General features: G+C 34.1%; 1 protein-coding gene across 9 annotated transcripts in view; it reads left to right on the plus strand.

Moving 5' to 3' along the window:
• Positions 1-13393, plus strand: part of Togaram1 (TOG array regulator of axonemal microtubules 1) — a 64336-nt gene that overhangs the window by 18677 nt on the left and 32266 nt on the right. For 5 of the 9 annotated variants that reach the window (XR_010052087.1, XM_234236.11, XM_063261915.1 and 2 more), the window contains exons 4-9: positions 1050-1346; positions 2751-3013; positions 3624-3862; positions 6808-6905; positions 11092-11241; positions 12537-12632. Coding sequence is in view for 8 of the 9 variants with exons in the window: in XM_234236.11 (XP_234236.4) it covers positions 1050-1346; positions 2751-3013; positions 3624-3862; positions 6808-6905; positions 11092-11241; positions 12537-12632 (1143 nt within the window). In the remaining variant the exon portion in view is untranslated. The remainder of the gene's footprint in view (positions 1-1049; positions 1347-2750; positions 3014-3623; positions 3863-6807; positions 6906-11091; positions 11242-12536; positions 12633-13393) is intronic. The other 4 variants (XM_039113218.2, NM_001427294.1, XM_008764689.4 and 1 more) reach the window with 3 other exon arrangements.

Raw genomic sequence — 13393 nt, forward strand, 5'->3', positions numbered from 1 at the left:
AAAAAAAAACCAAAAAAAACCCAAAAAACAAGGTAGAATTTTGGAGTAAGAAGTTCAAGTCCAGCATAGGCTATGCAGTAAGTTTGAAGGTGCTTCCCAACCAACAGAAACAAAAACTAGGACAAAAGTAATGCAGAAACAAAGATAAGATCATAGAATTAAATCAAACTTACCAATAATTACCACCAACATAAATAGGAAAAACTTACCATTTGGATTATAGTGATGAGACTGGAAAGATGGCTCAGTTGTTAAAGTATTTATCGTGTAAGCATGTGTACCTTTAATCTCAATCTCTAGCACCTGTATAAATTTCAGACACAGGAATGTGCCCTATAATGCCAGTATTGGCAAGACAGAGGGTGATTCTTCTGTTTAATACAGTCTGTTGCTTTCAGAGTGCTTCAGCCTAGTTCAAAAATAAAGTGGAGAGCAAGCAGTTAAGGACCACAACTGACTTAAACTTCTGTTCTCCACATGCATTTGCATGGACTAACTATATAAAGAAATGCAATCAGATGGGTTCTTCCTCTGAAATGCTGCATTATGTGTGTGCGTTGGGTTGGGGGATGCTAATGAGAGGGATACAGCTCCATGGTTGATAATTTGCTTAACATGTGAAAGACTCTTTACTAAATGCAACACACATTTAAGTTGGAGAGAAAAGAAAATGTGGGAAAGGTACGATAGACATATGCTCAAAAAATAAATATGTTGATATGGAAATATGTCCACCAAAATTAAAATAAGTCACTAAAATATTCTTTTTGAATATATATTTGATATAAATGCATATATAGGCTTGTATATATACAATTTTATAAAATTATAAGAAGAAAATAACTACTAATGTAGTAGAAAATTTCAGGAGGCTAAGAAAGCTTTGGATTTGAAGATGTGAAGTGTTTTTCTCAAGGCTTTTGCCAACACCATCCCAAAATAGAAATGTTGTATGGGGGAATCTAAATGTGAAAGGGAAAAAGCCTTTGAACTCTGAGATGATGGATGTGTGCATGTAAATAACATACACTCTTTTTGTTTTGTTACAGTATGTGCTAGCCTTAATTTTGGCAGTAAGTCACAGCAAACATTTGGTAGTCAATCAGAACGAACTTCTTCATACTCTGGTTCAAATGCAAGCCCAGGACCTTTTATTCTTCCATCCTATCCTCTCTCCTCACCTCGAACTAGTCCAAAGCACGCATCTCCTCTTTCTGTGTCTCCAAAGAAGTCTCAGGATAATTCCACTAGTTTCTCCAACTCTTGGCCTCTTAAGAGCTTCGAAGGACTATCAAAGCCAAGTCCACAGAAAAAGCTTGCCAACCAGAAATCATCCAACCCTACAGGTAGGAGCAATGGTAAAGATCAGTTTTTACTTAAGTTTATTTATGTTTTAATTAATGCTTTGAGGTTAATATATAACATTATTAAATTTTAAAACCTGGCTAGTTATGTTTTTCCTCTGGCCTACAAATATTTAGGCAGTATATAATATACTTAATAGAGCAAATAAACAGTAAAAAATTGATTTGAAATGGCCATTTCTTTACTTATATTGCCACTTTAAGATTTTTTTTAGAACTAGAAAAGTAACAGTTTTGTAGTATAAAAGAACATGTTGCAAGTTTTTCACATTGAAAATATAAAAATCCTTCATATTTTACTATGATACCTATACCTATTCATGTATTTGACATTCAGTAAATGTTTATTATTTGCTAAAAAAAGATTGTAAAGAATTTTCTCTTGTTACTAACTAAAATATTCTCTCATAATATCTTACACCTTGCTGGGCATGATGACACATGTCTTTAATCCCAGCATTTGGAAGGTAGAGGCAGGCAGATCTCTGAGTTTCAGGCCTGCCTGGTCTACAGAGTAAGTCCAGAACAGCTAAGTTTTTGCTACACAGAGAAACCCTGTCTTGAAAGCACAGAAACAAACCAATTATAATAATAATATCTTATGCCATAATCATGGCCTTAGCAGGTAAATTCATTTAGACAAATCCAGTTTCCAAATAAACTCTATTTAAAGGCATTCCCTATATTCTAAATGCCTTTCTATCCTCAGCCTCTGAGCTACGTTGGTCTGCTTTTAAGTTACTCACAAACCTAGAGTTCACTTTATAACCATAAGCTCAATGATTTTCTACTCAGCCTATTAATTATATCACAATATTCTCTTCACACTGACCCTTCATACCTTTCTATTAATTTGTTTGTTCTCCATATAAGATCAAATATCATATTAAAGAGGCAGATTTTGGTCTGTGGGTGTAACATATTGGTAGAGCTCTTGCTCTTAATATATGTGAAGTGTTGAGTTTGATCCCTAAAATCTCAAGAGAGAGAGAGAAAGAGAGAGAGAGAGAGAGAGAGAGAGAGAGTGAGTGAGTTAGCTTGTTCTTCCCAGTTTCCAATGCTGCTTAACATATACCAGTCACTTAAATACTGTTTGTATAATTAAATGAGACCAAATGTGTTAACTTTCTGGCTTATTTTGAACTTTACCACTAACAAATATTAGTTATAACTCCAAATGTAGCTTAATATATAGTATTTATATAATATGAAGGATTTCATACACTTATTTTTTGTTTGAATAGTGATGCTTTTATTTCATCTTTCTAATATAGTCTTTAATATAATATATTCCTTAATTTAAAATAACTGCATTCTAAATACTTATGACTCAAACATACTTCCCGTGAAAATAAGAGAAAACAAAATATATATGTTTGTATGCAGGAGAAAATTTTCAAGAAAAAACTACTCCAGTTCAACTCATACCTTCCTTGGTGAGATCACCTTCTTCCCGAAGAGGCCTAAATGGGACAAAACCTGTCCCTCCCATACCAAGGGGAATAAGCCTTTTGCCTGATAAAGCTGACTTAAGCACAGTGGGACACATAAAGAAGCAGCCTGATGATATTTGGAAAAGTGAAAAAGATAATCTTACAATTGATCTTTCAGAATTGAATTTCAGAGATAAAGATTTGGATCAGGAAGAGGTGAGAACCGTTATCATATTTAATCATTAAAAAACTTTTATATTTTGTAATATAGTCAGCACACAATGGGAAAAGTATTACTTTTAAGACCATAAAGGTTTTTTTCTTCTTTATAAAAAGTAATTCATATTTGGGGCTGGCAGTGTAAGTCACCTGTTGCTCACTTTAGAAGTTCTGTATGTTGACCCATTACTATGAAGTGTAGCCCTTGCAGGTTTTATGTAAATGTCCCATTCTATGAAGGGTCTTAATCCTTTTACCCTCTCTAGAATCTGGAGAGCTGGAGCAGCCAACTAGCTTCTTTTACTTGGAATCTGTGATTTCAGAGTCACTGATTGAGTATTAATTGCATTCATACAACATATTCAATCATTTTGCCTTTTGCCAAAAAGTGTCATGGTTACTAATAGTGGAACACTGTCTTCATAGCAATTCACAGCCTTATAGGTTGTTTATGAATTAACCCAGGCAATGAAATCTGGCTTTTCTTCTTCTATTTTGTTTGTACTAGGTGGAGGGTTGGCTAATTAATGAAGTTCAAAAATCTAAGGATAGCTCTTATACATATAAGAATTGATCTTATGAGTTGTTTCCTTTTTCTTTTTCTTAGATGCAGAGCTCTCTTAGGTCCCTTCGTAATAGTGCAGCTAAGAAAAGAGCCAAACTGAGTGGCAGCAGCAGTACCTCTGATGTCGACAGTCCCGACTCTGCCATGAAGCTTGAGCTGACCATTGACTCCCCGTCCCGATCCTCTTCTCCAAACATCAGCTCTTACAGTGAAAGTGGAGTTTATAGCCAAGAATCATTGACGTCTTCTCTTTCTACGACTCCCCAGGGGAAGAGAATAATGTATTTTATTTTCCGACATGTTGATATTCACCAATAATTTGTGATCTAGACATCTAACATTGTATCTAGGAAAGAAGTAAAGCTATTTAATTTTTCTTAAAATGTTTAAATATACTGGATGTGGTGGCATATGTCTTTAATCCTAGTACTGGGGAGGCAGAGGCATGTAGATCTCTGTGAGCTTGAGTTTAGACTGGTCTTTATAACAAGCTCCAGGCTAGCTAGGGCTATATATACCACATTTCAAACAAAACCAAGCAGTTTAGAACCCTTAAACCGTTTAATACCTTTAAAGCACAGTGTAGAATTTTACCACTGGCACCTTGCTTACTTTTAGTGGAGTAGGGATAGAAAGAGAATGTGACTGTAACTGTAACTTTGTTATTATGGGCCTTGTATCAAATGATCCAGTTGTTTCCCTAAGATTTATTCTGATATTCTTTGTTCCTTAGCTATTTTCTGGGTCATTTGCTTTTTTTCCAGTTGACTTATAATATTTTTATTTTTAGGTCAGCACAAGTTCACTCTAGGTTATGGGTAGGCTCTGCACAGCTGTTGACCCACTGTTGTTTATAGTTTATTTCCATTATCTTATAAAGTTTCAGTCTCCATGCTTGTAGCTCATTTAGCCCAGTGAGGATTTGGCCTGCCTGCATTAACAGTTCTGAGATTCAAGTCCTGGCTACCTTATACCTACATTCCCAGAAAACCTCTGCTCTGAAAAAGTGACCTCACCCCGGATTCTGGGCATTTCTGTGACTTCATAGTCACAGAATACTTCATTTGAAGTACTTCTCCCTTTGTTTGGGACCGAAAGTCAATAGTAGAAATGCCATGACGTGGGTAGATAGATGTATATTTAAACAGTTACTAAATAGTTTATTTTGGTAATAATGTAATTTTATACTCCTATTGGTAATGTGAAATTATGACTGTTGCTCATTCTTGCTAAAATTTGATGTCAGTCTTTTGTTTTCATTTGACTTTGTATTATACAGCTATCAGAATTATTTAAGATTGTCTTCAATTTGATAAACCTCTCCCAAATAAGTAGAGACTGCCAAAATTATCAGCAATATAGAATTTAACAGAATTTTTATGTTTAATTTTAGAAATTTGTCTCATTCTATAGTTTTCTCCTTCACATTTTTAACTTAAATCATAACTTATACTCAGAAACCTTTTATTCCTGGAAATTCCTTCACTGTTCCTACATAGAATATTGGAATATATTTATATAATGTATCTACAATGACTTTAACAAAGTAACAACTTATAATGAGCATTAAACATGTCATTTTTAGACTCTTTTAGACCAATGTCCTTCCTTAGTACTCTAAGAAGATGAAATTTTGTGTTGTAACTCTTACAGTTGCAACGTAATGTTAAGTTTCAAACCAATTGGGAAGAGAAGTTCATTTTATATTTCTAACATGTAGAAGTATGTCTCAGTTATTTTCTTCAAATGTTGAACTCTTTTAGATAAGATTGACCTCATTACCCTTAATGAAGTTATGATTTTTACATTTTGAGTTTCACAGCTTTGGGATACAGTCATTTGGGGGATGTGGATGATCCTGGGAATCGAACAGGGGCTTGCAGCTGCTCGAGAAAAGCATGGAATCCCTGACTACAACTGGTTCAGGGTTTTGTTTTGTTTTATTTGTTTTAATGGTTTTGCCAAGTTGTCTAGGCTGCTATATAGTCTAGGATGGATTTACTCTTGGAATTCTCCTGCCTCAGCTTCCTGAGTATAGAATAATTATTCTTAACCAACTAGTATCTTGCCTCAAGGGTCATGAGCAAAGAACATCACTATCTCCTGAGATAAGTCATCTCTCAGTGAGTAAAAAGAGAAACAGGGTTGAAAACTATACTTTTAGAATGAAGATTTTTCTTTCATGCAGCTAAAACATACTCAGTATGATGTTAACATTTGCAGTAGTCTAGAGAAATGGCTCTTTCAAAAGCTTCAATATAAGCCATTAAGATGGCTGACTGTCCAGGTAATGGTGCTTAACATCACCCACATAGTGGAAGGAAAGAAACAGTTTCTGACCACCACATAGACACTGTTGCACAAATGCACTCACACACATATACATACATTTGTGGACACAAAATAAATACTAAAATTTTAATTACTTAATTTGATTTCTTAATAGGGCCAATGGAAAATATATGTGGTAACTAGTTAGTAAATTGTGTTGCTTTGTGAAATGTCTGTCACTCATCGTATTATAACATTTACTAGATTTCTTTCCTTTCCAGATTTAATATTATTTAATGATGAAGGTGTACTTTCTTTGTTAAGCAAGACCCTTGGGCCTTCATAATATGTGAATGGTAGAGCAAAGAAAAGTTTTAAGAAAATGGCATTTACAAAACTCAGTTTTTGTATTGTTCATAATATAGTCCAGTCTCTATTTCTCTCCTTATAATGGTAGATTACATGTGTATAGTAATTTAGGAGATGATCTGCTTACTTTATGCTTCAGGCAGTAAAAAGTACTTAGCTGGTCCAGGCATGGTCATATACAAGTTTAATCCTGTTTTGTTTGGGAGACAGAAGGAAACGAATCTCTGCGCCTTGATGGTGAATTGAAGGACAGCCAAGAGTACATAGTGAGACTTAGTGTCAAAGTCAAACCAAGTGACTCCACACAAACAACACATCTTTTTAGCCATATCTTTTTTTTTTTTTTTTTTTTTTTTGGTTCTTTTTTTCGGAGCTGGGGACCGAACCCAGGGCCTTGCGCTTCCTAGGCAAGCGCTCTACCACTGAGCTAAATCCCCAATCCTAGCCATATCTTTTCATTCTTGTTTTCATGTTTACCTAAAACCCTAATGAGTTAAGGAAAAGAATATACATAAGTGATATGAGTGTCGGAATGTTGCATAGTTCTGAATTGTAAATGTTTATTGAAATTACTTTGTTTCATTAGGTCAGACATATTTCCAACATTTGGATCAAAACCCTGTTCAACAAGACTTTCTTCTGCAAAGAAGATCTCCCCTGCTGCTGAACAGAGTTCCAGTGCAGGTATTCTATGTTTTTGTGAATATGCTTTATAAAGAATATGATTGTTTTATAATATAAAAAAAAGCATTTTAGATTTAGGTTTTGTACTTAATAGTTTGTAACTAATCATAACCTTGGGAAAAAAATACTTACTTGACCCAGTCATTGGTCTTGATATGCCAGATTCCTTCATGAGATATTTTGTTTAATCAGTGTGAATTGAGACCTGACTGTCAGCATTTTGAGAGCTCTCTTCCTCCTTCTATTATATAACATAATTCAAGAATACCAGGTATTTCAGATGACAATAGATATATTCACCTAGTTACTACTAGCTGATAATAGGTAACTATTATTTGTTAACATGTACATGGACTAGTAAATATGTTTGTATGCCTGTATTACAGTTTTCTGAACCTGAGATTATCACTTCTCATAAAATACCTTTAGAAATTAGTAATCATTTTGAAAAATATTTATACTCTGTTAAAAGTTGAACCTGGATATGACTTCTTGATGATTAGTAAAACTATATTGAATCATGGTTAAATTAGACCAAACTGGGCTATATTTTTATATGATTTCATGTAAAAACTACTAATAATTTTAGAGGTGATTTATAATTACCTGTATATGATTATTTATTTATAAGATAATTAACTTTCTGCTTTTAGACATGTTTTAGTTTTATCATTTTTAATCCCATCTCCACAGCTTTCTTTCACAATTCCTATTTCTTACCTAGTTAGCCTGCTCAACTGCAGAGTTTCAGGCAGTTCCACTCATAATCCATTTCCTTGTAAACTATATTGTTGATTGTTCAACGATCTGATTCCTGCTGACCTTTCCCAGTTCATTTTTACTCTTTTTCCTTTCTTCCTATCGGATCACTTGACTCAGTCATTCAGACCAGGTAGACTCAGAGCACATTTGGTCCACTTTCTATCCTTTAGCATTTATACACATTTCTTGTGGTTGAAATGTATACCCATCCCACACCTGGCTCAGTTGCTTTCTCTCTTTCACAGACAGTATTGATAACCAACCTTTTTTGGTTTTTTGGTTATATGTTTTATAATGTTGTATTGCAAATAAGATTTTTGCATGTATGTTTGGTTCTCTTGTGTGGTCATGTAAATACTAGGCAAGTCCTTTACCACTGAGCCACATGCTCATTTATGCTACTGCATTTATATATTTTTTTCTTTAACTCTCAAATTCTTTTTAGAATTGTTATTTTCATGTAGTCTCTGTGTAACACTAACAGGAACTGACAGTACCTGTTCCTTAGCCTCCTGAATGCTGAGGTTATAAGCATGTGCCACTGAGTCCAGGTAATTCTCAGATTCTTGGTTTCCAATGATTGTATTCCTCAGTTAACTGCCAAGTGCCTGACCTAATCTTGAATACTTGACTTAAATGAGTGTGCTTGGCTTTCTGGCTTGCAAAAGCTAATATTCAACATCGAGACATATATACTCAACATGCAGAGTCACTATTTACTAGCTTTAGTGTATTAAAGAATACCACTATAATTCCAAATTAATATATAATAATAGTCACACCCTGTACAAATTAACCACTCTGCAACCTTGTTTCTCAATCTAATCAGAAAGAGCTGGAGAAGAGTAATGAAGCCTTAAGCATATAGCACATATAAAGTACCTGATGGCTTTCACTAGTATATATCACCACAGGAAGGGACATGAAAAATCTTAAATTCTCTAATCCTTTTTTACTACTGAGCATTTCTAACATTATTTATAATTTTAAATACATTTGTGCAGGGTTGAAGAGGCTGCTGATTCCTAGATTGAATCTAATTATAAAAGGAACACTTCAGGAAGTTTACTTTAGGATTAGAAAAGTGACTTATTTAAAGCCTAGATTTGAGTTCCTTTCTGCTACTACTTTTGAGAACTTAGGTGGTATTTATATCAATCAGTGATTGACTATAATAACATCTACCTCTATGTATAATATGTTGTATTTTTCCAAAATTAACAAGTATTTGTTAATTTCCATACACACTTCGTTTTTGCACGTGAATAGATTCTGAGGCCACACCTTATACCTACTAAACAATCTGTTTATGATGAGAAATTGCTACTCTTCTCAACTCTTGGGGATTTCTAGTGACAAACTTTAGAACCACTATTGTTACTGGGTTTACTGTAAGATATCCTTGATAAATTTAACAGTTGTCAAACTATTAAGTTGATAATATTTAGGATCATTTTCATTTGAGCTTGCTTTGTTATCAGTAAGTAAGTGATTCCTACAAATGTACTTTTATTGTAAAACATGAAAAAAATACTGATCAAAAGAGAGATTGTGGGGCTGGGGATTTAGCTCAGTGGTAGAGCGCTTACCTAGGAAGCGCAAGGCCCTGGGTTCGGTCCCCAGCTCCGAAAAAAAGAACCAAAAAAAAAAAAAAAGAGAGATTGTGTGAAGTTAAATCCAGAAGTGGTATAAAGATGATAAAGACAGCATACCTCACTGCAGTATTTCCAGGGAATGTTTCCTCGTATATTTTATCTTTTACTGTAACTAATACTGAATTTCCTAAAGTACTTTCACATACCATTATTGCCAAATATTAGTAGTGCCCATGCCAGTCTCGCATGGTACTGGGGAATCTAACCTAGGGCCATGTTTGTGTAAGTAGTCCTTTTATCTCCTGTTCTTCCTAGCTCAGCTTCCAATACCCAGCACTTTTTCAGCTATTTTGTTTTCATTAAAGTATTACATTACTAATAATTCATTTTTACTTTTTGCGTACTGGTGTTTTGCCTGCATGTAAGTCTGTGTGAATGTGTCAGATGCCCTGGAACTAGAGTTATATAAACAATTGTCGGGGCCGTGTGGCTGCTGGGAATTGAATCAGGGTCTTTTTTGGAAAACCTCTCAGTGCTATTAACGATTGAGCCAGCTCTTCAGCCCCAAGTATTACATTATTTAAACATGAAGTATATTATTGCTTGCTGTTTTATATTGGAGCTATGTCTAAAAATGGTAAGGGATGCAAAAATACTGAATAGGAATTTTATTTAGTAAAACATTTTATAGCTCCAGTAGTGGTAAAATATTAGTGTGGTATAGACAATTTAAACATGCAAATGTAGATTTTAAACATTCAAATATTTAACAAGAAGTAAATTCTTTGCTACTTGTTAAAGGGATGTATACAATAGTGTTATATTTTATCTTTTTTAGAGATATTATATTATTTGAGTATTTGCAATATGCTAGGCAGTACACTAAGTTCTTTATGTGTTTTTGCCGTCCCCCCCCTCCCCCCAGGGAGAGGGGATATATAAAACAATGCCTCATTGTGTAGACCAGGCTAGCCTTAAGCTTTTTGTATATAGCCCATGCTAACCTCAAACTCAAACATGCTGTCCTGTTTCAGCATCCCAAGCTCTAGAACCTTTTAAAGCACATGTCACTGTGTCTAGCATTCAGTTTCCTGCGTTAACTCATGTGACAGTTCTGGGGAAAGTTTTACTCTCCTTCCAATTTTACACACATTAAATGGCTTACCAGGATCTCTCAGCAATTAATTTTCAGGGCAGAAATCTACCATCTATTGAACATGATTGCAGGTATAGAGCTCTTAGTCATGTGACGTGTCTGTGTCATTAGCCAGACCAGTGTACACTCATCACATGGGAGCACAAGAGAAAGGAATAAAGAACATAGTCTCCCTTATCCCTCTGTTTTAACATTTGGAATTGTTTCTTTTATCTTTTTCTTTTTCTTTTTTTGTATAAAATGAGCCATTGATATAACATTTGAATTTTTTTATTTTTATTTTTGTGAAAATTTAAGGATGTTATTTATTAATTTAATCAGATAAGTTCTTAATTCATTTTTTGAAGCCCTAGTTGTCATTGAACTTTTTATGTAGCCTAGGCTGACCCCAGACTTGTGATCCTATCTCTAGTTTTTGAATGCTAGTATTACAGGTATGCACCACTACATCAAGTTTAACATATAATAATTTAATTAACTCTTTTAAACATTATATTTTTATTCATTGAAAGTTACATAGCTTAAAATATAGTAAAACTAAAAATTACTAACGTAATTTCTAATGCTGCTGATCTTTTTAAAAAGGTATTTAACAAAATAGATTTAGAGGAGAGATATATACCTATTGTAAATATTACCAAATTATTTAAATAAATATTATTTTATTTTATAGGGATAACTACATCCAGTGTAAGCATAATTGGTCAACGTATGAACTATGGGTTTGGATGTGGTGATTTTGAAGAGGATAGGTCACATGACATTTTACCTAGTGCTTTAAAAATACAAAATAAGGAACATCCAAGACATAAGCATACAAAAGGTTTGTAAATTTTATGCAAATTATACTTTAAATATTCAATATATCTAAGTCAGAATCTTCTCTAAGCATACCAAGAAAAAATAATACGAAGAATTCTTAACTTTTAAGGTTTTTAATTTACCATTCTACTGATAGGTAATTTCTTAAATAACTTTTTAGGTTTATGGTCTATGCTCTTGTCTAAAGGAGCCAATGCAAAGAAGTAAAAATTAGTTAAAACTAAGAATCCATACTGGGCTTCACCCCAAGAACATGTACAGGTATATACATACCAACAGCTTTTTTATAAGCATTTTCACCACTCAGATATAGTAAGAAAGTCATGAGTAACTTGTTTATGTAGGTGGTAACTATGGACCCAAGATGTGGCAGTTGCTAGGCAGAATTCTCTGTTGTCACTAGCCATTGTAACTATTATATTTTAAAATTGCAATAGTGATCAGTACTGTAGGTGAGTGCTTTGTCCATTTCCTAAGTTCTTCTATGCCAGCTGCATTTAAAGCAATTTCTTTAGCCAGGTAGTCGTTCCTTCTTGTACTCTCAGTATTCGGGAGCTTGTGGCTGGAGGGTTACCACGAGTTTAAGGCCAGCCAGGTGTACATTGTGAGTTTCAATAACTAAAGAGGTGACTTTTGGGCAGTGGGGAGCATGTGACAAGTGTGGAGCTGATAAGATGAACATTTTAACTAGACATAGTGGTGCATACCTGTAGTCTCAAGACTCAGGAGGTAGCAGCAAGATGTTTGTACATTTGAGGCTACCCTGGCTACATAACAAGACTCTGCCTCAAAAAAATGACACAAAGAAAAAGGGGGAGGGGTACTTTTGTACTTCATTATTTCTAATCATTTGAAATCAAAGATGGAGAGGTAGTCAAGAATGTTAGGCTGTGTATTTACCTGTAGTAAATTGGGGAAATAACTCAATTTGAGCAGCGTAGAAGAGTGCAGTTTTCTTGAGATTGGCCTCATCTCTTTTTGGTATGAGCTGTTTCCTCCACTGTCATTTCTTAGCTTTCTGATGGTCACTCTACAACTATATGATTGTATGTTTCTCTCATCTTCAGCCCTGGCCTGGGTAAACTCCTTGAGGGAAGGAGGGTTTTATTGTTGTTCTCTGTGGTAGCTAATATATAGTGAGTATTCTGATTTTAAATATTCATTGAGTTAATTCATCTGTATTTTTTATGAAATAAATTTTCAATTTTAAAAGGACACATATCCTAAAATATACTGTAGTATTTTTAAATGTGTCTTTTTGCTCCCCCCTTTTTTCTTCCTTTTTCTTTGTTTTAGGATTTACAAGGTCATCAAATTTACAGCAGATTTCTAGTTTTGACTTCACAGCTACAAATACCTTATCAGAAGACTCAGTAGTAATTGTTGGAAAAGGTATTTTCAAAGTTATTTATCCTATTAATTTATGCATTCTTTACACATAAACAAATCTTATCCATATTAAATTTAAAGAACTAACCATGAATGCTGCCCTTGAGTGAAATTATGAGTTGTTCACGTTAGTAACTTTCAAAAGTAGTCGGCTACTTCATAGTTCTGAGGGAACTATGATAATTTTATTATGCTTTAAAGTCAAATCGGAATCTTTATCTCTGTAATAATATAACTTAATATAAAATTTATTGTTTCTAATAAATGAGAATGATCCCATGTTATATATTTTAGAGATGTAAAAGGACCTTGAAGTAGGATAATTAAGTATCTTTAAATTTTTTTTTCTTAATATAAATGCTGTCTTACTTTTCTCATGATTAACCAGATACCTTACAAAAAACAAGAGGTAAGGAGTTCAGTTTAGCTCATGATTTAAGGGAATAGTGTATTGTGTTAGGGAAATCTTATGGCAGCAGGGTAGCTGGTAACACTGCATTTGCAAAAAGGAGCAGAGCAATAAGCATTCATGTACAGCTTAGTTCCTGCTTTCTGTTCAGTATAGGACCCCAGCCCACTCACCTTCAAGGTGCATCTCAGTCAGCGTCTCTGAAAATGTCCTTATTGACGATTTATTGTCTATAATTTCAATTTCTATTGTGTCTTTGTCAGCGTTCTGTTCCTCTGAACAGACACAGTGACCACAGCAACTCTTATAAAGGAAAACATTTAATTGGGACTGGTTTAGAGTTTCAGAGGTGTAG

This window comes from Rattus norvegicus, chromosome 6 (genome assembly GCF_036323735.1).
Source record: "Rattus norvegicus strain BN/NHsdMcwi chromosome 6, GRCr8, whole genome shotgun sequence".
Classification (NCBI taxonomy): Eukaryota; Metazoa; Chordata; class Mammalia; order Rodentia; family Muridae; genus Rattus; species Rattus norvegicus.